Genomic DNA, 25,743 nt, shown 5'->3' with positions numbered 1-25,743 from the left:
GAGTACAAAACTAAGTTGGATGTAGGGTGATTCATTGGCTAGCCTCACTAGATGATTTAATTGCTATACTAAAGAGTTAAAGTTCTTCTCTTAGAAAAATTATACATTACTTTGTCATGGACTTCTGGGTAATTATGGTTAAATGAAACTTTGAATTTAAATGTTCTAAATTTTCTGGAATCTGTGAAGAACTAAATTGGGTTTTCATGTTAAAATGACATATGAGATTAGACCCAAGGTTTCAGAAGCAAAATTATTTACTATTGGAATTTCGGGGTCAGTTAATTTTTTGTAAATACATTATAGTTTTAAAATTATGGATAAGAAAAAATTCAGTTCTGTTTTTAAAGAGGATACTGTTGTGTGTGCATGGGGTTGGGGTAGTTAGTTTTATTTTTTATTTTTCATAGTTGGGATTGAACCCAAGGGTGTTGATCTACATCCCCAGTCTTTTTTTGATTTTTATTTTGAGACAGGGTCTCACTAAATTTCTGAGGCTGGCCTACAACTTGGGATCATCTTGCCTCAGCCTTCCAAGTCACTGGGATTACAGGTGTGTGCCACCATGTCTAGCTTTTTTTTTTTTTTTTTTTAAAGAGAGAGACACAGAGAGCAAGAGAGAGAGACAGAGAATTTTAATATTTATTTTTTAGTTATCGGCGAACACAACATCTTTGTTTGTATGTGGTGTTGAGGATCGAACCCGGGCTGCACGAATGCCAGGCGAGCGTGCTACCGCTTGAGCCACATCCCCAGCCCCATGTCTAGCTTGTTAGCTAGTTTTAGGTTATATTTTTAAGGTTATATTACAAATCATTCAAAAATTTTTCCTATCACAAGTAATTCTTTAATTCTTTCCCACTATACTGATCTTTCAACCCAAACTTTTCTGCATCTTTTTTTTTTTTCTTTTGGTGGTACTGGAGATTGAACTCGGTGACCCTACATCCCAGCCTTTTTATTTGTTTTATTTTTTAGAATTGAACATGAATTTTTATTGTTAAAATGCTGTTTTAAGTTTACAGATTTTTTTGTTGTTGTTGTTGTACTGGGGATTGAATCCAGGGGTGCTTTTCAACTTCCTACACTGCAAGCCCCTTTAAATTTTTTTTTTTTTTTTTAATTTTGAGACAGGATTTTATTAAATTGCATAGGCTTGCCTCCTCCTACCTCAGCTGCCAGAGTAGCTGGGATTACAGATGTGCACCACTATGCTTGGCTCAGTTTTTGACTTTGTTTTTTATTTTTTTAAGACATTGATTATGTTTTTACTTTATTCATTTATTTATACGTGGTGCTGAGAATCGAACCCAATGCCTCACACATACTAGGCTAGTGCTCTACCACTGAGCCACAACCCCAGCCCAGTTTTTTACTTTCTTAAGCTTCATTTTATATGAATAGCATGCCTAGATAATTTCTTTGCCTTAGTCTTTAATTTCGGATAATTCCAAATATGTATATAGAAATCAGTGCTTGAGATTAATGTTACCATATCTGAATAGTAATTGTGGCTCAAAATGGTTGAAATTTACCAATATTGTATATCCTGTTACAGTATATTAGTAACATATTAAGAGACATATTTTGTGAGCTCAACTAGTAATTATAAAAATAGTCAGGGATTTCATTTATTGTCTGATATTAATACAGTTATTATTGTTTCTTTTTTTTTAAAGGTGTCTGAATCCAATGGAGAATTTTTTTTCAAGTCTTCTGAGCTTTTTGAGAGTCCAGTCTATTTGGAGGAAGCTGCAGATGTACTTTGTATTTTACAAGCAGGTATTGTATTGAGTACAAAGATACATTTCAGATATAGTTTCTTGTTGAATGATACTATTTAACTTCTTGGGGTGGAATGTTGTTATTTTAGGGATCATCTACTAAAACTATAAACCTGAAAAGTTCAAGATAAGAGTGACTAGTAGGCTGGGTGCAGTGGCTTATATATGTAATTACAATGACTTACGAGGCTGAGAAAGGAGTATGGCAAGTTTGGGGCCAGCCTCAGTAACTTAGGCCCTAACAACTTAATAAAACCCTGAGTTTAAAAATAAAAAGGCTGGGGATGTAGCTCACCTCTAGGTTAATTTCCTCAGTACATAAATAAATAAATAAATAAATAAATAAATAAGACTAGTGGTAGAACAATCATTAAGTGAGTTATTTTATTTCTATAGTATGGAATATTATGTACACATTAAGATGGTTTATTTGGTTTAATGATTTTACTGCTTCTTAATGATTTTGGAAAATGTTTATAGTATGTTAAATGAAAAAAGCAAAGGGCAGAGTAGTAAATAAAATATAGTCCCAGTGTTGTTAAAATTTAAGACAAAAACAATATTCATGGGAGGAATTTAAATAAAACATTTAATGTTAACATTGAGTAATGGATTAGAGCTAATTTTAATTTTTTTTACCTTTTTGTATTTTCCAGATTTTTTATAATATGTATGTATGATATAAAATAAAAATGAAAACATAAAAATGCAAAGAATTTTGTGAAAATTTCTTTTTAAACCAACATTATTCAATGAAACTTTCTGCAGTATTCTATGTTGTGCTATTCAATTAGTAGCCATTAGCCATGTGTGACTGTGAATTATTTGAAATCTAGCAGTGTGACTGAGGAAATAAACTATTTTAAATATCATTTAACTTAAATTTAACTATTCATGTGTGGCTAATTGCTATCCCACTGAACAGGTCAGCTCTAGACTATGAAAAATAAGTATTTTAGTTGCATTTTGGTAGCATTTTTGAAATATCAAAAGACATTTATGTTTAACATAATGAAATATCTTATTTAATAGTGCTATTGATTTTGTTTTCTTATAGAGCTCCCTTCCTTGCTTCCTATCGTTGATGTAGCTGAAGCCCTACTACATGTTAGAAATGGTGCTTGGTTCTTGTGTCTCTTGGTGGCCAATGTTCCTGATAGTTTTAATGAAGGTAAATATAATTTAAAAATGGAATATTGAAAACATTTGGTTGGGCATGTATAGGTGTTGCGATGGGCAAAAGGTGCAACTTACACAGTCAAGGGGGAGAAATAAAGAATGTCCATGTGCTTTTGCCCTTTTCAATGCTTTATTCACTCAAATCACTCAATACAATTTTACTCTATAGGTTCTTTTATTTTTTTAAATTGTTGGTAGACCTTTATTTTATTTACTTATTTATATGTGGTGCTGAGAATCAAACCCAGTGCCTCACACATGCTAGACAAGCGCTTTACTGTTGAGCTGCAACTCCAGTCCCACTCTTCAGTTTTCGGTGGACACAACATCTTCATTTTATTTTATGTGATGCTGAGGATCGAACCCAGCGCCCCGCTCATGCCAGACAAGCGAGTTACTGCTTGAGCCATATCCCCAGCCCTCTATAGGTTCTTAATCAAGAAAACAACAATCCTTAATACTAGGCACTACAATGGTTAGAATTAATTCTAAGCACTGCAAACATACTTAATCATGACAGGATAATGACAGACATTCCCTTTGTGTGCTAAGTTGAAGTGTCAGATCAAAAGTGGCAAGCCTTAGTCCAGCAGATACACACTCACTCAGACTGTCATGATCAGGTTAGGAACCAAGGGAGGCTTCTTCTGGGGTGGAGCTGATGGCAGGTTGAGGAGAGGATGGCTGGGAGAAGTTGCGGCTCTCACCAGGTTCAAGATGTAGCTGTAGAATTTGAGAGCAGTGAGGATAACACAGAGGTTCAGGCAGAAGAATTGGAGTGTCAATCTAGGTCCTCATTAGGATCTCAGCGTGAGGGCATCATTGTTGGCTGGCTAAATGTCTGTTCACTTGCTGTATTATTTATACCAAATTTTGGGGCATTACTCCCTTTCAGTCCTTATCAGCTGCCACCAGATTTCTAAATGACATCATTTATCCTGGAGTTAAAACATCTTATCCCCACCCTGATCTTTTCAGCAGTTTTTTAGGATGGGGGAAGTGACTTGTTTGTATCTGAGGGCCAAACTGGTGAGCTCCATTAGGCAAGCCTGGTGAGACTATAGGTTTCAAGCTGGAGTTTTTAAAATGGATTTGCTTAGGCTCAGGCCTAAGGCCATCCTCTCCTTAGGATCTTTTTTTTTTTTTTTTTTGAGGTGGGGGAGAGGTCTCTCTTTGTTACCACAGCAGGTCCCTAGTAGCTCTAGTATCTGGCTGGGACTATAGTCATACACCACTGTGCTCAGCTAGGACCTAATTTTCTTTCTTTCTTTTCTTTCTTTTTTTTAGTTCTAGGAAGAGATATTTTATGGAATTCTATTTCAGATTTTTTCATTTTGTTTTAGTTATATTTTTTTATTTGTAGATGGAAACAATACCTTTATTTGTTTATTTTTATGTGGTGCTAGGGATCGAATCAAGTGCCTTACACATGCTAGACAAGCGCTCTACCACTGAGCCACAATCCCAGCCCCATCAGATTTTATCTTTTGAAAGTTTTTAGTGAGTATTCATTATAGATATGCCAAGCTCAGGAATTTCAAAATTGTATTGACATTGCAAATTTAAGTATAGTGAGTATGTAGCCCTAATTTTTTTTCTTTTTGCTATTATACCCCAATGTTATACCAGTAATATATGTCAGACAACTAGAAGATGTGATCTCTATGCTGAGGGAGCAAAGAGGAGACATCTCCAATACAGTCAAAGAGCAATATGAGATATATGTCATCAGAAATATCAACAGACCATTTTTTTTTAAGCTTTATTACTGACAGTTTGCCAAAAGTACTGGGTATAAGTTTAGAAAAATCAATGAAGAAATTTCACCTTTCTTTTTAAGTAAGGTGGGTCTGAGTGATATAAAAGTAAAAACAACTTTTATTAAGCAAGGTGATCTGTGAATTGTAATTTTTCCAGGGAGGAAAAGTACTGGATCTAGGGTTATAATTCCTGACTTTGTCTGTTTGCTCCTTGTGTGATATCCACTTAGATACTTCTATTCAGCTGGGCATTGTAATCCCAGTGATTTGGAAGGCAAGACAGGAGGATGGCAAGTTCAAGGCCAGACTCAGCAATGTAGTAAGGCCCTGTCTCAAAAAGAAGAATAGGCTGGGGATATTATAGCTTAGTGGTTAATTGCTCCTGAGTCATCCCTTGTGTGTGTGTGTATAAAATTTAAAGCAACATTAAAAAAAATTCTTCTGTTTGCGTGGCATGGTGGTGTACATCTATGATCCCAGTGATTTGAGAGGCTAACGCAGGAGCATTGCAAGTTTGAGGCAGCCTCAACAATTTAGCAAGGCCCTAAGCAATTTAGTGAGACCCTGTCTTAAAAAATTAAAAGGACTGGTGTGAAAAACATCTTAAAATAATAGATTCTTAAATATTTAGTTTGTAGAGGCCTGATAAAAAATGGAGAACGACAAGATGAAGAAAGTCTTGGAGGAAGGCGCAGGACAGATGCCTTACGATTCTTATGTAAAATGAATCCTTCTCAGGCCCTGAAGGTCCGAGGCATGGTGGTAAGAGACCCTGTTGTTTTATGAATTAAAGCACTTTATATTAGGACAAAGTACTTTTCTTAAGATAGTTTTAGAATCTTATAGAGGTTGCAGATTTTAATTACATACTGGATGTGTTATCTTCCTCTCTGGGTTTTTATGTTTTGTCTTATTTTTTCTCTAAACTTAGATGCTTTAAATTTTGAAACATTCTGACTCTTTTCCTTTTAATATTGTGTTTGTTTTTGCTGTGTTAGGTGGAGGAATGTCACTTGCCAGGCCTTGGGGTGGCTTTAACATTGGATCACACTAAAAACGAAGCTTGTGAAGATGGAGTGAGTGACTTGGTTTGTTTTGTTAGTGGTTTGCTTCTTGGAACAAATGCGAAAGTCCGGACATGGTTTGGAACTTTTATCCGAAATGGACAGCAGGTGAGATTATATATCCCTGTAGGCTAAGGATTAGGATATTTTGGCAGTTACTAAAAGGGGAAGAAGAAACATGTTTAGGAAGATGTTATTAGAATAATGGTTCTTTTTTAAAAAATTTTTTTAATAGTTGTAGATGGACAGAATGCCTTTATTTTATTTGTTTATTTTTATGTGATGCTGAGGTTTGAACCCAGTACCTCACACGTGCAAGGCAAGCTTCTCTGTCACTGAGCTACAGCCCCAGCCCAGAATAATGGTTCTTAAACTTAATTTCAGGGACTTTCTCAGCTTTTAAGGAATGCTTGAGGATATGAAAGAACTTTTGTTTATGTAATTTTTATCTTTTTATGTTTCCCATGTTAGAAATTAACAGTAGCCTGGTGTGGTGATGCATGCCTGTAATGACTTGAAAGGAGGCTGAGGTAGGAGAATTGCAAGTTTCAGGCAACCTTAAGACTTAGTGAGACCCTGTCTCCAAAAAAAAAAAAAAAAAGTGTTTGGGACCTGTGGATGTAGTTCAGTAGTAGAATGCTCCTGGAGGACTGCGAGTTCAAAGCCAATCCAAGCAATGGTGAGGTGCTTAGCAACTCAATGAGACCCTGTCTCTCAATAAATTACAAAATAGGGCTGGGATGTGGCTCAGGGGTTAAAGGCCCCTGAGTTCAATCCCCAGTACCAAAAAAGAAGAATGCTCCTGGGTCTAATTTCTAGTACTGGAAGAGGGGAAAAATTAAAGCCAAAATTTTTTTGAAGTATGTATTTAATTTATTAAAAATAGCAATAATAGGGCTGGGGATGTGGCTCAAGCGGTAGCGCGCTCGCCTGGCATGCGTGCGGCCTGGGTTCGATCCTCCAGCACCACATACAAACAAAGATGTTGTGTCCGCCAATAATTAATAAATAAATAAATATTTAAAAAAACAAACAAACAAAAAAAAATAGCAATAATAGGGCTGGGGCTGTAGCTCAGTGGCAGAGTGCTTGTCTTGTACATGTGAGGCACTGGGTTCGATCCTCAGCACCATATAAAAATAAATAAAATGAAGGCATGCTGTCCATCTACAACTACAAAAAAAAAAAATTAGCAATAGTACTAGTATGAAATATGAACATAGTATCTTTTTAATCGAAAATATATTTTCCTACACAAAAAATTTTGTGAGTAGTAATATTATTTAATATAGAGATTTTTTTCAAATCTTTTCAATTTGTGGTTTAATAGAAAACTTTGGAAAAATTCATTGTATACTTATGAGAATAGTGTAAAAAAAAGGCATTGTCTTAGTGTTACTAAAGGAAATATTTTTTGCCTTTCTGGGACCTCCTGAAAGCATCTTGGAAATCACCAGGATTGTGGATCAGACTCATGACAACTGTTGTATAGGATCATCTAAAGAAATTATATTCTATAATTTTAATGTATTTTTGTGTGTGTGTGTATGTATGTAGTGATAAAAGATACATAACATCAAGTTTACCACTTAATCTTTTATTTTTTTGTGTGGTAGTTGAAATCCCCAGAACTCAAATGCTGGGCACACATTTTACAACTGAGCCTAATGCCACATGCCAGCCCTTTTTTTTTTTTAATATTTATTTTTTTAGTTATAATTGGACAAATAATACCTTTATTTTATTTATTTATATGTGGTTCTGTGAATTTATATGTGGTGCCGAGGATTGAACCCAGGGCCTCACATGTGCTAGGCGAGTACTTTACTGCTGAGCCACAACCCCAGTCCATGCCAGCCCTTTTTGGATTTTTATTTTGATATAGGGTCTTTAAAAAATTTCTTTTGGAGACAAAGTCTTGCCAAATTGCTTAGGGCCTTATTAAATTGTTGGGGCTGAATCTTCCTGCCTTAGTCGATTACCCTGACCCCAGTAGCTGGGATTACAGGCATGTATCACCACATCTGGCCCATATTAATAATTTTTAAGCATACAGGTCAGTGGCATTAAAATATTTACAGTGTTTTTAATTATCCCAAACAGAAATTGTATTCATTATATATACCCATTAAACTTCCCATTCCTCCTCTCCCTTGCAAATCCCTAGTAACCTTTATTCTACTTTCTGTCTGAATTAATTTACCTGTTCTAGATAACTTTTGATTGGAATCAAATAATATCTTTCTTCCTTTTTTTTTTTCTTTTCCCTGTGGTCCTGGGGATTAAACCCAGGGGTCCTTATCCACTGAGCTGCATTCCCAGCCCTTTTTTTCATATTTGATGCTAATATGAAAAATTGGAAATTTGACTCCAATATGAAAAAAAGGAGCACTTGGCTCCTTTTTAGTTTAGAACTGCTTGCATATTTATTATCTTTTTCATTCATTTTCTTAACGGACATTGAGTGCTTCCTACATGTTAGACATAGTGTTAGGCCCTACAGGATAAAAAATGACTTGAGACAACATTCTTGCCAGAAGAACTGTAGTAATTATAGACTTGTAGACTGTTAATTATAACAGCTCTGTAAGATTAATGTTAATCAAATATTCGCTTTCTTGTTAGTAAGGGAATTGTAGTTCAGAGAGGTTAACTAATGTATCTAAAGTATATAATTATCTAATTATAGTACTAGGGTTTGAACTCAAGATCTTTTGTCTCCAAAATCTGATTGTTTTATACTATGATACATTATGATTTTGAAACTATCATTTAAATAATATTCTACAATATTAAATAATATTCTACATTATTTAGTCTTTCCTCTGCAACCAGTCCAAATCAGGATGTGAGTAGTCTTCAGACAAACCAGTGGATTTTTAGTTTTCTTGGCTTGTTAAAATGAGATTCTGAAGTTATGACAACCTTCTCACATGCATCAATTTCGAGTGTTTAAATAGGGAGATCTGGGGCCTTCACACTTGCCTAGCATGTGTAAAGCCCTGGGTTTGATCCCTAGTACCACACACACACACACACACACAAAAAAAAAAAGGAGGGGGAGGGGAAGATCTGTTTGAGACTCTTCTAATTTAGTAAATGCTTCATGCCTTCTTTTTTTTCTTTGTTCATATTTCTTACAGAGAAAAAGAGAGACCAGCAGTTCTGTCCTTTGGCAAATGAGGAGGCAGCTTCTTCTGGAGTTGATGGGCATTCTTCCCACAGTAAGAAGTACCCGAATTGTGGAAGAAGCTGATGTGGAAATGGAGCCCAATGTGTCTGTGTATTCAGGACTGAAAGAAGAGCATGTTGTGAAAGCCAGCGCACTCTTACGTCTGTACTGTGCTTTGATGGGGATCGCTGGACTCAAGTATTCAATACTTTGATATTTTCCCTTTTTTGTCATTTTACTTTCTTATTTCCAATCCCAAGAAAGTGAACCAAAGGCTTTTATTTTGAGGATTTAGATTTCATGGGGCTGGGGATGTGGCTCAAGCGGTAGCGCGCTCGCCTGGCATGCGTGCGGCCCGGGTTCGATCCTCAGCACCACATACCAACAAAGATATTGTGTCCGCTGAAAACTAAAAAATAAATATTAAAAATTCTCTTTAAAAAAAAAAAAAAAAAAGATTTCATTCAGCTCTTGTAGTAGCTGGCATATATCAAGATTAAAGTTCTTGTGCTAAGCATTTCTATACAGGGATGTATGTATCTATTTTGGTCAGATTGCAAGTAGAATTATGTAAATATGGGAAGGCTCAGAGCAGTTTGTCAATTTCGAATTACATTGTAAAGGAAAACTAATTTCACCACAGCTCAACGAGATCACTGAATGAGAGATCCTTAACCTGATCCGTGCAGCTAAAGTGAATCTCTCATATATTTCCTTTTGCAACTGAGGTCATAAATTCTTTAAAATTGATATGATGCACAAGGTTTTTTAGTCAGTATTATGAAACCTTTAGAATTTGTCCCTGTTAATATGTATGGTTCTTAATTTATGTGTCTGATATATGTGAATTTCAGTTACCACAATTTAGTTAAAAAATGCTATTTCCTCAATATGGTTCACGTCACTTATCACAGTACATTATTAACTTAATTACATAAAGTATAAATTTTGCTGTGAGCTCTTCAGGATCCATTTCACTATGTAAATAACGAATGTATCATGATCAGCATTTCTTTTAAGTGTCTGTTGGTGACTGAGCCCAATACATCTGTTATTCATTTCACACAGCCAAATAGGTATTACATTGCTTCCTCCTCTCCCAGTAATAATATAGTATGACATTTTACAAAAACAGATAAGCAAAAGAGGGAATTAGCCAATAAAGGTAAAATCTAGTAAAGAAAAAAATGTTACAGGGAAAAGTTTAGGAAAGTGGCTTACTGTGAGAATGTTGACACTGGCACATTTGCGAGATCCTAGATTTGCATCCAGAGGATCAGAGTGAAGGAGCACATTTAGACAAATGAGGAAAGTCATTGTTTCAAAGTGATGACAGTGTTCCAGAGTATGCGATGCTAGCAAACTTCTTTATATTTAAAGGAACTTTCATTTCAGACCCAAAGGTACAAAGGATGAAATGTTGGAAGATGATCCAAACCTAGAAGGCAGTATGACACTTCACCAAGTCATAGAAAAGATACTCATTTTGTATTACAAATTGTGCAATGAAAAGAAGATGGCAGGACTGGAGTTGTAGCTCAGTGGTAGACATGTGATCCTTTTGCCTCAGCCTCCTTAGTTGCTGGGCTTATAGGCATGTGTCACCAGGCCTTACCTAATTATTCTTTGTGTGTGTGTGTGTGTGTGTGTGTGTGTGTGTGTATGTGTGTGTGGTGCTGGGGATTTGTGCATGCAAGGCAGGCACTGTACCAACTGAGTATGTTCCCAGCCCCCAACTAATTATTCTTGATAAAGATTTTACAAAAGGATAAAACACTTGAATGTTTCTAATGTTTTCAGTTACAGAGAGTCATATATATATATAGTATTACTTTTTCCTCCTCATTTCTATATTTACTATAGCTGACAGTTAAGTTTTGACAAATCTTAAAACTCTTAATGTAATTATAATTTTCATTATTGCCTATTAAGATCGTGTTGCATGGTTTTAGCTTACACATTCATTTTTATGTTCCCATACTACTGGGTAAAATAAGGCATGCTTTGTTTGTGTCTTAGGAAAAACACTAAGTGTATTTTTTTTAATTTGATTTTTAAATTTTTTCTTTTTAGTTATACATAACAGAATATATTTAGACATATCATACATACATGGAGTATAATTTCCCATTCTTGTGGTTGTACATGATGTGGAGTTATACTGGTTGTGTATTCATTTATGAACATAAGAAAGTTAATTCTGATTAATTTTATTACCTTGTCTTTCCCATTCCATCTCCTTCCCCATATTCCCCCCACTTATCTCCCCAGCCTATTGTGAGTAAGCATTTGTATATCAGAGAGATAAACATATTCAGCCTTTATTTTTTGGGGATTGGCTTGTTTCACTTAGCATGATAGTCTCCAGTTCTAGACATTTACTGGCAAATGCCATAATTTCATTGTTCTTTATGGCTGAGTAATATTCCATTGTGTATATATACCACATTTTCTTTATCCATTTATCTGTTGAAGGGCACCTAGGTTGGTTCAATAGCTTAGCTATTGTGAATTGAGGTGCTTGAACCTTGATGAGGCTGGTCACTCTAGTATGCTGAGTATATACCAAAGTATATCCTCTTTAAATCCTTTGAGTATATACCAAAGAGTGGGATAACTGTGTCAAATGGTGGTTCCATTCTAAGTTTTCTGAGGAGTCTCCATACAGCTTTCCAATGTATTTTCTTCTTCTTTTTTAAAAATATGTATGTATATAGATTTTTTTAGTTGTTGATGGACCTTTAATTTTGTTCATTTATTTCTGTGTGGTGCTGAGGATTGAACCCAGTGCCTCACACATGCTAGTCAAGTGCTCTACCACTGAGCCACAACCCAGCCAATGTATTTTCTTAAAAGTTTTGCTTTTGAGGGCTGGGGATGTGACTCAGTGGTAGAGCACTTACTTCTTCAGTGTGTGTGTGGCCCTGTGTATTGTCACCAGTACTACAAAAACAAAACAAACAAAAAACCAAGTTTTGCTTTTGACAACTTAAGATGTTAAAGATTTTATAGTGAGGTATCATTATAAAGTTAAAAAGTTTTATCTGAATAGTTAAAATGTTGGCAAGTTCATTTTTTTTTTCCTGGTCTTCCCTCAACTAAGAAAAGTAAAGTCTAATCGTCTATTTCTTTTTAGACCAACTGAAGAAGAAGCTGAGCAATTACTGCAGTTGATGACCAGCCGACCTCCTGCTACACCGGCTGGGGTTCGATTTGTTTCCCTTTCCTTTTGTATGCTACTGGCCTTTTCAACACTTGTCAGGTACCTCACTGGTGGCTGTCTTTTCTCAACGTCTGCTTTTATTAACTTATTCAAAATACAAAGAGGTTGGCGATGTAGCTAAGTGGCAGAATTCTTGCCTGGCATTGGTGCATAGAGCCCTGGTTTTGATGCCTAGTTCCTCCGAAAATGAAAAAAAAAAAAGGGAAAAACCAAACAAAAACGCCAGAATAGAATTAAATTAAAATTGACCTACACAGGGACAGTACAAACGTTGACCTATACGGACAATTGTAGTATCTAAATACAAGGGTATCTTTAGCATCTACTATATGTCATTCATTTTATCAGTTCTTATCAATGTTGTTTAAAGGAATAAGAACAGTTCTTCAGTGCTGAGCGTGGTGTTGCATTCCTGTAATCCCAGTGACTCAGGAGGCTGCGGCACAAGGATTGCAAGTTTGAGAACAGCTTCAGCAACTTAGGGAGCCCTAAGCAACTTAGCCAGACCCTGTCTCAAAATAAAAAATTAAAAGGGCTGTGGCTGTGGCTCAGTATTTAAGCACCCCTAGGCTTCAGTTGCTGGTACCAAAAATAACAAACAATCAAACAAATAAATAAAATAAAAATTGGTCTACAAAATTTGCAAAGACTAGCCAGATACAATGGCACTTGCCTATAAACTCTGGTACTCTGTAGGCTAAGGAGGAGAATTGTAAGTTTGAGGCTGGCCTTGGTAATTTAGCAAGACCCTATCTCAAAAATAAAAGAAGGTTTGGAGATGTAGCTCAGTGGTAAAGCACCTCTGGGTTCAATCTTCAATATCTGGGTGGGGGCAGAATAAAAAGATTTGTTAAGAGTGTAGCAGTCCTGATTCCCCTCCTCACTGTTTTCCCTTCCCTCAAGGTAATGGCTTTCAGTTGTTTTAGCTTGTTTTGGGTTTTATTAGTACATTGTTAATAACAGTTTTGTGTTTGATGTATGTTTATTTTTTTGTTTTAGGTTTTTGTTGTTGTTGTTGAGTTCATTCTATCAAGCATGAGAAATTAGTTCTCTTTATTCTAGAATGAGTTTCCTAGCCAGTTGTGGCATTACATGTGTGATCCAGTGGCTTGGGAGGCTAAGGCAGGAAGATTGTAAGTTCAAAGCCAGCCTCAGCAACTTAGTGAGACCCTGTCTCAAAATAAGAAATAAAAAGAGCTGGGATGTGGCTCAGTGGTTAAGTGCCCCTGGGTTCAATCCCTTCTACTAAAAAAAAAAAAAAGAATTAGTTCCTTTTCTTCTCTGTCCTAAAATGTATTCATATACTCTTTTCTACCCTTCCATTCTCCCCAGAGGTATAATGGTATATGGTTTGATTAGGTCAATCTAGTGTTGTTTATATTATAATGATGATATAAACACTACTGAGAGCTCAGCGATGTAGTAGATGATTTCTTTTCCTCTAAAAGTTCTTTGTTTTGCATTAATAAATTTCCTTTTTATTTTTGTCTTCGCTGTACTTGGTGTTCTGTGTACTGTTAATGCAACCTCAAACTTTCTGCAATCTAAATCTTTTCTCAAGTTGTTCTCACCTATGAGATAGTCTATTAGTTTAATCATTTTCAGAAATCTTACCTAGAGGGGCTAGGATTGTGGCTCAGTGGTACAGCATTCACCTAATACATGTGAGGCACTGGGTTTGATCCTCAGCCCCACATAAAAAAATAAATAAGTAAAAAAAGAAAAAGAAATCTCATCTAGAGCATTTGGACCAACCTGAACTGGTTCCTTGCTTAATGGTGATACAGAATTGTACCCAGCTGTCATCTAAGAATTGCTCTTTATCATTATTTTGAGGGTTTGCCTCTTCTTTCCTTTGTAACATCTCCTGTTTCCTACGTTTCATGTCATCATTTTTTTCATTTGCTTCCTCATTGCTTTTTTAGAAAACAAGCACATGAGAATTAAATTCTTTTGAGACTAGTGATTTCTGAAGATGCCTTTATTCTACTCTGATGTTTGATTGCTAATTTGTTGGTGTATAGACTTCTAAGTTGAGAATTTTGAGAATTTTGAAAGTGTTGCCCCATTATCTTCTAACTTCCAGTGTTGTTGAGAAGTCCAATTTCTGGTCCTTTTTGTGGTCTATTTTATTTAAATGTGGAAACTTGAGGATTAGCTTTCATCACTAAGGATTTGAAATTTCTAGAAGATATTTACAGGTCTGAGTTTGTTTTTTATTCATGTTTCTTTCAATAATTCCTTTTAATTTAGAAACTCATGTCTTTCAGTTCTAGAGAATTTTCATGAAGTAATTTTTTTTTTAAAGAGAGAGAGAGAGAGAGAGAGAGAGAGAGAGAGAGAGAGAGAGAGAGAGAGAATTTTTTAATATTTATTTTTTAGTTTTCGGCGGACACAACATCTTTGTTGGTATGTGGTGCTGAGGATCGAACCCGGGCTGCACGCATGCCAGGCAAGCGCTCTATCATTTGAGCCACATCCCCAGCCCCAGTAATTTGATTATATTTTTCTCTTGGGTTTTCTTTGTCTAAAGCCTTTTTTATTTAAATTTTTCTTTGTAATGATAATCTTATTTTCCTTACCTTTATCTTGTTTTCTCTGCACACCCCCCTCTCTTTTTGTTTTTTGGGGGGCTAAACCTAGGGGCACTTAACCACTGAGCCACATCCCTAGCCCTTTTAATATTTTTATTTTCAGACAGTTTCTTGTTCATTGGCTTAAAGGTATTTACCACCCATTGATAGTGTACAGTTTGTGCCAGGCATGGTGGCACATGCCTGTAATCCTAGCCACTAGGGAGGCTGAGGCAGGAGGATTGTAAATTCAGAGCCAGCCTCAGCAACTTAGTGCAGCCCTAAGCAACTTATCGAGACCCTGTCTCTAAATGAAATATAAAAAAGGGCTGGGGATGTGGCTCAGTGGTTAAGTGCCCTGGGTTCAATCCCTGGTACCAAAGAAATAAAAAAATTTACAATTTGCTGGGCACAGTGGCACATGCCTGTCATTCCAGTGACTCAGGAGGCTATGGCAGGAGGATAACATTCGAGTCAGCCTAGGCAATCTAGCAAGCCTCTCAGAAACTTAGACCCTGTCTCAAAGTAAAAAAAGTGCTGGGAATGTAGCTCGATAGTAAAGCCCCTCTGGGTTCAATTCCCAGTACTAAAAAAAAAAAAAAAAGGTATATAATTCAATATTTTTTGGTATATGGATAGTGTTATATAAGCATCAACAAAATCTAATTTCAGGGCATTTTCATCATTTTCATCATTGTGGGAAAAAATTGTCCATTCTACCTATTAGGATTTTTCTCAACTTGATATTTATATCCTTCTATATTCAGCTTTTGATTTCTTGTTTGTTTCTTTCTTTTTTTGATACATAGGATTGAACTCAGAGGCTAAGGCGACTTTTTGTCTCTATTTTCTTTTTTAAAATTTTTAGTTGTAGATAGACACAATGCCTTTATTTATTTTTATGTGGTCCTGAACCGAACCCACGGCCTCACATGTGCTAGGCAAGTGCTCTACTACTGAGCCACAACCCCAGCCCTGTCTCTATTTTCTACTTGGAACTTTTCATAGGTATTTTTTATTGCTTGATTAGATTAGTAGGAAACTAAAAAGCAAATTAGAACCTCTAAGTACATCGATAGGTCTATGAGAAACTCTTCAGCTGATCAGAGTCTTAGAGAAGAATATTTTCTTGCCCAGAAAGTGAAGACCTGTCTAGAAACCTTTGAACAAAGATAAAAAGTAAGGATTAAGGACTGGTAGAGTCTAGTCATTCATTTAGTTCTGATTTTACAATGGTGCTCCATATGTACCTGGTTGTTTCTTAATTCAGACAAACTGTTTCACCATCTCCAGTAAATAAATCCAGTCATTGTAAGGAAAGGATATTCATCTATTGTATAGAATGGTGAAGGTGATTTGGAAATCTGCTGATGACTTACATGGACTGCCCCCTCTCTCTCTTTTTAATACCTTTATTTATTTATTTATTTTTATGTGGTGCTGAGAATCAAACCCAGTGCCTCACAGGTGCCAGGCAAGTGCCTTACCCTGAGTTAGAACCCCGGTGCCCTCTCTGTTTTAATCTTTCTTTACTCCCACTCCCAGAACTTCCATGGAATTGTCAATTCCTTAGCCCTTTGGGAATTTTGTGGTATAAAATGCACTGGTTTTCTCTTCTACCAGTTTAGTATTCTTCCTTAAGGCTGCTAAGTTGGTTACCTCTCATCTATATGTTCTAAAGCTTTCATCTTTTGTCTTATTCTCTTTCCTTAACATACATTGCTTTTATTTTTATTTATTTAATTATTTATTTTTAAACATACATTGCTTTTTTTAAAATTGTTGATTGAACTTTATTTATTTACTTATATGTGGTACTGAGGATCGAACCCAGTACCTCATACATGCTAAGCAAGCACTCTACCAACTAAGCCATAACCCCAGCCCCATATATTGCTTTTAAGAAAAATTTTTTAATGTAGTTTTAGTTGGGTTTCAGTAGGGTATATAATTAGGTATGTGAAGTGAGGTGCTTCATTTTTTTCTACCTGAAGTATTTTTATTCTGTTAATGTATATTCTTTTTTGTTTAATAGATGGACACAATATCTTTATTTTGTTTATTTTTATATGGTGCTGAGGATCGAACCCAGTGCCTCACATATACGAGGCAAGTGCTCTGCCACTGAGCCACAACCTCTATTAATGTTTATTCTAAACATTACCTCTAATCTTCATTACTCTCTAATGTCCAGGTTTAATTGGTAGGAAACCTAAAGTTCAGAAAGTTTTTATTTATTTATTTTTTAGTTTTTTCAAGATTACATTTCCAGTAATTAGCAAGGTTGGGATTTCTCCTCTGATTGGCAGGCCCTAAAGACACCTTTCTATTTTGTATCATTGTCTTTAATTAGTGGAATGATTTAGGTTAGTTGAAAATGACCTTTTTAATTTGCTTAGCTTGGTCTGTAAGAGAGCGTGCTCTTTAGTTGAGGAATAAACCCAGGGTTGCTTAACCACTGAGCCACATGCCCTGCCCCCTTTTTTAATTTTATTTTTAAATTTTGAGACAGGGTCTCATTAATTTGCTTAGGGCTTTCCTGAGTTGTTGAGGCTGCCCTTGAACTTGTGATCCTCTTGGCTCAGCCTCTAGAGTTGCTGGGATTATAGGCCTGTTCCATCATGCCTGGCATTAGTGACTTAGGGTTTTAACTATTCACTGCAGTGAGGTGGAAAGAAAATAATGAGAACTGTTTTCCACAAGTCAGAGTGAACTTGTACCTTTCAATTTAAAATATAGGAATTGCTTTAAAATAGCTATTGCCACAGTTACATTTTTCATAACTGATGAGTCCATGGTTGTATTTGTTCCCCTATTCTTTGTCATGGCTAGAAATAATTTATTTCTTTATAATTTTGAATTCTACTCAAAGATTTTTATAAATTGAATTCTCTCTTTTTTTTTTTTGTTGGTGGTGGTGTCTCATGCATGGTAGTCAGGCATTCTACCATTGAGCTGTACCCCTAGCCCTTGAATTCCATTTTTGAAGTAAAAGATGGACTGACTTTTTACTGTCTAGTACTTAGTTTCTTACATTTTTTTAAAAATATTTTTTGTTGTAGATGGACACGATACCTTTATTTCGTTTGTTTATTTCTATGTGGTGCTGAGGATTGAACCCAGTGCCTCACACATGCTAGGCAAGTGCTCGTACCACTGAGCTACAGTCCTAGCCCCAGTTTCTTACTTTTTGATGCTAAGTATTTTTGGTTTGTTTTTAACTGTACTGAGGATTGAACTCATTGGCACTCTACCACTGAGCTATATAGCTCTAGCTCTTTTTATTTTATTTTGAGACAGTATCTTGCTGAGTTGCTGAGGCTGGCCTCAAACTTGTGATCCTCTTTTTTTTTTTTTTTTAATATTTATTTTTCAGTTCTCGGCAGACACAACATCTTTGTTTGTATGTGGTGCTGAGGATCGAACCCGGGTTGCACGCATGCCAGGCGAGCGCGCTACCGCCTGAGCCACATCCTCAGCCCCTTGTGATCCTCTTACCTCAGTCTCCCAAGCCACTGGGATTATAGTCATGTGCCTCCATGCCCAGCTTGATGTCAAGTTTTAATACTAGATTTTTCCGTGTGAAAAAGTTGATACAGTTTTTTTTTTAACTTTTTAGTCCCAAAGGGCCTTTGCTTTTCCAGGAATGTGAGGAAGTTCATTTTCTCTAACTTGCAAATATGGTAACTAAGATTTTGAAAGAATTTTAATATTTGGTTTCATGATGAAAAGCAAAAACCCTTTTTCTTGAGTTCTAGAACTACCTCATATCTCAATTATAATAGTCTAATTCTGCAAACTGTTCAAAATAGGGAAGGTAAAAAAAGTCCTATCAAAAATAATTTCACAATGCTTTCTGGTTTATATGTCAGTATATCTGATTGAAACCAGTGATATCCTGGTATGTTTTATATAGTACACCTGAACAGGAACAGCTAATGGTGGTGTGGCTAAGTTGGATGATAAAAGAAGAAGCTTACTTTGAGAGGTAAGGTGACTTAATTTGTTTTTTTCAGTTGAGAAAGCTTTTCTTATCCCCCTCTTTGGAAATTCAATTTTTTTTTTTTGTTTCAACAGTACTTCAGGCGTCTCTGCTTCTTTTGGGGAGATGTTATTGTTGGTGGCTATGTACTTTCACAGCAACCAGCTTAGTGCTATCATTGACTTAGTCTGTTCCACTTTGGGAATGAAGGTAATTTTCTTTATTTTCTTTCTAAAAGGAGTTAATTTTTGTAGTGTAAAATAAGTATAGTTGTTTAAGTAATTTTGGTTGTTTAATAGATTGAAGTTTTATCAGTAGATCTTAGAAAACATGCATTTTAAGAATATGTATTTATAAGAATAATAGATATTCAGTACAGAAAGCTTAGAAGGTACAGAAAATGGGAAAAAATCTTAAAATGATATACATATATTTTGTAATTAAAAAAAAAAATCCTAGTACCTACCCCTGCAAAAAACAAAGCCAAAAACGTTGGAACTTACTAGTATGTCATGAAAATTTTTTTATATCAATAAATATTTGATACAGTGTGATTATTTGATGGCTGCTTAGTAAGTCATCATTTGGATTGATTTTACTTTTTTTGATGGGCTTTTTATTTGCTGTATAGTTTTTTTGTTTTTGTTTAATGCTTAGATAAAAGTATCCTCATTTGTATTTATATACACACAGGTTGGATACAGTGGCTCACACCTGTAACCCCAGCAGCTTAGGAGGCTAAAGCAGGAGGATCAAAAGTTCAAAGCCAGCCTCAGCAATTTAGAGAGACCCTAAGCATCTTAGTGAGACCCTGATTAGTCAATGAGAACTCCAGTTTTCCTAAAGTCTCACCATAATGTGGCAGTTCCATTCATTTTATGTTTGCAAATCTGTTTTGTTTTTTCTTGCTGTAGTAGGGATTGGACTCAGCGCTAAGCAGGCTTGCCAAGTGGTCTGACACTGAGGTATACCCCTAGTCCTGTGTTTCCAAATTTGATTGATGAAAAATTATCTTATTTATTTTGTATTTCTTTGATAATTAGTGAAATTGTAATTTAAAAATCAATGTGTTTTGGCTGAGTATTTCTTTTTTTTTGAAAAATTTATTATTATCCCAATTTTTTTGTAGGGATTTTATTTTTACTTTTACAGATTCAAAAAGAATATATTTATATATTCATACATATTCACATATGTTTATGTATATATATATTCAGATGAATAACATGTTTTAGTTCCTTTTATATCATATCTCATTGGTTTAAGACACACATATTACCCAATATTGAAATCGGGGTTCATTTTTCAGTTGAGCTGTCGTATTGTGAATATGATAGTGTTGAGTCCCCACTCTTTTTTTTTTTTTTTTTTTTGCAGTGCTGGGAATTGAACCCCAGGGGCACTTTATGACTGAGCTGCATCCCTAACCCTTTTTAAATTTATTTTGAAATAAGGTCTCACTTAGTTACTAAGATTGCCTCAAGCTTGTAATCCTCCTACCTGAGCCTCATGAGTTGCTGGGATCATAGGTGTGCACCACTCTGCCTGGGCTGTCCATAATTTTTATCCCCTTAAAAGCAAGTATTAAATCAGTGATGTATCTTAATATCTTTAAAAATGAAGAAGTATAATGTTTTTGTGACTGACTTTTTCTAGTCTTTTTTGCCATTTAATTTTGCCATGTGGAAATTCTTGTCTTTAGTTTTATGTAGTATATTTTTTATTTTGGGGTTTGTATTTTATTGTTAAGCTTAGAAATGTTTTTCCTTCCTCAGGTTTATCTAAATGGTCACCTTTGTTTTCTTCTAAATTTTTAATTTTTTTGTGGCTTCATATTTTGCATTTAAATCTTAAATCCATTTGAAGTTTATTTTGGTGTATGGTCTCATGTGTACAAAAATAAAACTGTCCCTCCAGAAAGATAACTATCTCTGTTTCATTTATTGAATAATCCATTGCCCCATTACTGTCTTAAAATGCCAATAATTAGTACTACTTACTAAGTACTTTTTCAAAACTAACTTACTTTATTTATTTTTGAGACAGGGTCTCGCTATGTTGCCCAGGCTGACCCCAAACATCTGGGCTCAAGCGATCCTCCTGCCTCAGCCTCCCGAGTAGCTGGGACTACAGGTGTGCACCACCATGCCCTGCTTTTACTAAGTGCTTTTTTTTTTTTTTTTTTCCATGCTGGGGATAAAACTCAGGGCCTCACACAGGCTAGGCAAGTGTGATACAGCTGAGTTACATTCCCAACCCTGCTTTTACTAAGCATTTTTTATGTTCTGTTTCTGAGGAAAAACACCCTTTAATGTTGGGTTTGAGAAGTTACTTTTAAAACAGTAGAATACTTGAACGTTCATATATTAATATTGTATATTGTAACCACTTTAGATAATAAATTCACCAGAGTAAATTGTGTTTCATATATTTTTACATGCTGTTGGAATTCTTTTGATTATTTTAGATTGTAATAAAGCCAAGCTCCTTGAGCAGAATGAAGACCATCTTCACACAGGAAATTTTTACTGAGCAGGTACTTCTTATTCTATTTTTTTTTTTTTTTTAAGGTACTTCTTATTCTTAGGAACAGATTTTACTTTATTTTACAGCATTCTTTTAGAGAAAACTTTTATATCTCACCTTAAAAGAATAATATATTTTCCCTCATTTGTTCTCAGTAGTATTTAATGATGATTTATTTCATCTTTGAAACTTCTGTAAAAAATAATCCATTTAAAATGCACTTTTAAAAAATTAATTAATCATTGGGCTGGGGATGTGGCTCAAGTGGTAGCACGCTCGCCTGGCATGCGTGCGGCCCGGGTTCAATCCTCAGCACCACATACAGACAAAGATGCTGTGTCCGCCAAATACTGAAAAATAAATATTAAAAAAAATTAATTAATCAAGTATTTTTGGTTATAGATGGACACAGTACCTTTATTTTATTTATTTATTTTTATGTGGTGCTGAGGATTGAACCCAATGCCTCACATATGCTAGGTGAGCACTCTGCCACTGAGCCACAACCACAGTCCCTGAAATACACTTTTGAAGAAGCTCATTATATAATAAAGTTATGTTTCAAATTGTATGTTTTTGGAGACTATGAATAGATACCTAAGATTCCTTAGATATTGGTAGAGTAGTTTTATGGGGTAATCATTTGGATTTCTTAGGAGACAAATAGAAACCTATTTAAATATTTAGGTTGTGAAATTCATTTCAAACTAGGTTTCAAGCTAGAGACTAAATTCCTTTTTCTTGCATTTGGATGTTCTTATTTGGTCTTAGCACGTTTGTCTGGGGGTGGCTAAGAATATTTTTATTTTGAATGGAGTTAATTCTAAAATTTAAAATTAATTCTTAGATTCATTAGTAAATTTAAATATAAAATGCCATATCTATATATGTACATATATATGTCTAGAAAATAGAATATTTGAGAGTACTAATGGATCCATAAATCTTACTGCATTTATGGTAATTAACATCCTAATCTCTGGGACGTCAAACTTTCCTTCTCCCTTCCACATATATACACACACATTCTCCCAATTAACAGTCACACAAAGGACATAGGAGAACCATTATTTTTTGTGCTTAATTTTGAACCAATTGGAAGACAAATATGGGGAGGGTCTTTGAAACCCGATTAGAGGCCTGTATGTGATATATTGAGAATAGAAATTGGTTTTTGTGGAACTTTAAGATTCAGATAGTGCTTTTTCAAAAAACTTTTCTTTTCATCAAAACAACCCTTTTAGATGGGTAAGACTGAAGACGTGAAAATATATATATTTTTTTGTAGATGTGAAAATAGATTTAGAAGATTCAGTAACTTCTCCAAAGTCATTGAGCCCAGATAATATTATTCTAAATATTACTTACATATTTTTTCCTTATTATACCACTGTGTACATATCTTGTGTTTACAAATAAATTAAAAAGTAAATAACTGTAAAAGTCACTAAATGTTTACTTCCTTATCATTTAAAATGTTTAAAACATGTAATAATTGATTTTCATGATTTGTTTCTAAGTACAGCATGTATCACTAATTTGCCCATTAATTCTCTCTCTTTCAAAATAATTTTATATTTCATTCTACCATGTGTATTATATTATTTTTCCCTTTAAGGTTGTCACAGCTCATGCAGTTCGGGTCCCTGTCACCAGCAACCTGAGTGCCAACATCACTGGGTTTTTGCCTATTCATTGTATTTACCAGCTTCTCAGGAGTCGTTCCTTTACCAAGCACAAAGTGTCAATAAAAGTATGACTTACATTTACATTTCAAACTATATCTAAGTTGATTCTTTCCTCATAGCTAGTTTTGTTTCAGTATGTAGGTGTTTATTGAGGATTTTATGTATGAAAAGTGTAGTGTTAACCTAAATTAGTTGTAATTTATATAGTTAGATTTATTAGGAGCCCAGTTTCAGTTGTTTCAAATAATCTCTTACTTATAAAATGCATATTATCCATTTAAATTCTCAATAATAACACTTGCCTATTTCATTAACAGTAAGAAATTGCTGTTTTCTAAATTTTCAAGTTTTTTTATTTTAGTTTTTTTGAGGACCTAGGAGTTGAACCCAGGGCCTTCCACATGCTAGGCATGTGCTCTATCACTTAGCTATATCCTCAGCTCTAAAGTTTAGTTCTGTTCACCAAATTGAGAAAGTTGTTGGTCAGCTGTGACCACTATTTATAAATTTATTGCAAGGATACCTAACACCTAACATTTATATAAATTGTTTTCTGTTTATTATACTTGGCTTTATTAAACAGAATGTCTTCAAAGACAAAACTGAAACCCAGAGGGTAGAGAAATCTTTTGAACTATTTGTGCTTATCAGAGCTACTTTCATTATTGCTCTGTGTTTGCTCTGAAGAAAGATGCTTTTCCTAAATTCCTGTCTGCTGTGAATTACTTCACTTACAACACATGTGGTACTCTAAACTGAGATATAGTAGAGATTAAAATGTTTTTCTTACTATTAAAAACTAATTCAAAGCAGGCTTCTTATCATTTAGATTCATCTTTCACTGGGCAGTATTCTCAATTAGGATATAAAGGTAGTTCATATTTTCAAATCAAAGACAGTTATGGAACTAAATAATATATTTGGAACTGCCAAAGTTAAGAGTAAATTTCACTGATTCATAAATCATGTATATGTGCTTTTATAATTTTACTTGCTTTTTCTTATTGTCATAATTGATTTGGTGCCTATAACGTTCTTTTTTAGGACTGGATATACAGACAGCTGTGTGAAACCTCCACTCCACTCCATCCTCAATTACTTCCTCTGATTGATGTGTACATAAATTCTATACTTACCCCAGCATCTAAATCTAATCCAGAAGCCACAAATCAGCCAGTTACAGAGCAGGAGATACTCAATATTTTTCAAGAAGTCATTGGGGTAAAACTGGTTCCTTTACATCTATTTACTTCTTTTTCTTTTACTTTGTTCTTTTACTTTGTTCTTTTCATGTATTTTTTTCTTCCTCAAAAGAGTTTTAGGTGATTCTGAAATTAAAATAATATTAAATATCATTAGATAGCTCATAAATACAAAAATAATTAAACAAAATAATGTTATTCCAAATGGTTTGTCAGATAGGCACTTTTTTTTTTTTTGTACTGGGGATTGAACCCAGGGTTGCTTAACCACTGAACCACATCTCCAGTCCTTTTTATTTCAAACAGGCACTTTTTGAGGAGTCTTTTAAAGTCTTTGTTTTAAAGTGTACAGGTAAAGTGTAGAGATTGTGTATTTGTATTTGTCAACAGTGTGACATTTCAGCACATTCAGCAGAGTGTTAGCTTATCAGAAATCTTAAGATGTACATAAATTGTGTATGGAAAATTTGATTAAAATATTTTTTCCTCATTTTGTTGGAAGGGGAAAAAAAAGAGTTGTTTTTTTTTTTTTTTTTTTTTTTTTGGTACCAGGGATTGAACTTAGGGGCACTTGACCACTGAGCCACATCCTGAGCCCTATTTTGTGTTTTATTTAGAGACAGGGTCTGAGTTGCCTAGTGCCTCAGTTTTTGCTGAGATTAGTTTTGAACTCTCGATCCTCCTGTCTCAGCCTCCTGAGCTGCTGGGATTACAGGTGTGTGCCACTGTGCCTGGCAAGAGTTGCATTTTTTCACAAATACAGTTAAATGTCATATCTTTTCTAGGAATTATTTTCTTCATGAGAAATTTCACATAATACTTGAGATTCTATAAGCCTTTCAGAAGCAACTTGCTGGGAATGCTACTGAGTAGTAGTAGCTGAAGTCTTTTTTTTTTTCCTATTAAAGTCTAGGTAACATGGTGTTCATCTGTCATGCCATCTCAGATTTCACTTAAACTTCAAGTCATCTCTTTGAGTTAGTGCAAATTCAGCAACATTTCTCCCAGTTTATCCAACTGTGGGAGCAACAGTGCTGGATAGTCTGTTTTGATGCTTTTGCTATTAGAAAAGAAAAAGCACTAGTGCAACTTAACAGTATTTTAAAGTTTGTAATATTACCTCCAGGGTGACAATATCCGCCTTAATCAGCGTTTCAGTATCACAGCGCAGCTTTTGGTGCTTTACTACATACTGTCTTATGAAGAAGCTCTCCTAGCAAACACAAAGACTTTAGGTAAGTTTTGTGTGGGCGAGTGGTTCTAGTAGTTCATTATTATTTTCTGCATGCATTATTTTCTAAGGTGTTGTATGATAAAAAAAAAGCCAAATACTCTTAACAAACTCTAGTGTCACTTTATAATATTTGCAGTGAAGACAAAGTATTCTCAATGCATAAGTATGTGTGGGCGCATAATCACTTCTCTGGCTCAATCCTCTGTTTAGCAGGCTAAATTAATGGGTGACTGAATCACCTATATTTTGAGAATTTTTATTGATCATATTCATTAAATATAAATTAAGAGGTAAAACTGAAGAAATTTTTTGCTTTTTTTTTTTTTTTTTTGGTACCAGGGATTGAACCGAGGGTT

At 34.9% G+C, this 25,743-nt stretch overlaps 1 protein-coding gene across 3 annotated transcripts in view; it reads left to right on the top strand.

The window, feature by feature from the left end:
* Nucleotides 1-25,743, top strand: part of Ints2 (integrator complex subunit 2) — a 52,042-nt gene that overhangs the window by 2,802 nt on the left and 23,497 nt on the right. For all 3 annotated transcript variants that reach the window (XM_026398051.2, XM_026398052.2, XM_026398053.2), the window contains exons 4-15: nt 1,680-1,782; nt 2,842-2,955; nt 5,355-5,485; nt 5,722-5,895; nt 8,931-9,157; nt 12,096-12,221; nt 18,672-18,743; nt 18,833-18,947; nt 21,205-21,273; nt 22,882-23,016; nt 23,996-24,172; nt 25,280-25,388. In XM_026398051.2, the coding sequence (XP_026253836.1) occupies nt 1,680-1,782; nt 2,842-2,955; nt 5,355-5,485; nt 5,722-5,895; nt 8,931-9,157; nt 12,096-12,221; nt 18,672-18,743; nt 18,833-18,947; nt 21,205-21,273; nt 22,882-23,016; nt 23,996-24,172; nt 25,280-25,388 (1,552 nt within the window). The remainder of the gene's footprint in view (nt 1-1,679; nt 1,783-2,841; nt 2,956-5,354; nt 5,486-5,721; nt 5,896-8,930; nt 9,158-12,095; nt 12,222-18,671; nt 18,744-18,832; nt 18,948-21,204; nt 21,274-22,881; nt 23,017-23,995; nt 24,173-25,279; nt 25,389-25,743) is intronic.

The sequence above is a fragment of the Urocitellus parryii genome, chromosome 7, assembly GCF_045843805.1.
Source record: "Urocitellus parryii isolate mUroPar1 chromosome 7, mUroPar1.hap1, whole genome shotgun sequence".
NCBI lineage: Eukaryota > Metazoa > Chordata > Mammalia > Rodentia > Sciuridae > Urocitellus > Urocitellus parryii.
Note: the sequence above shows the minus strand (reverse complement) of the source record. Positions and strands in the feature narration are given on the sequence as shown.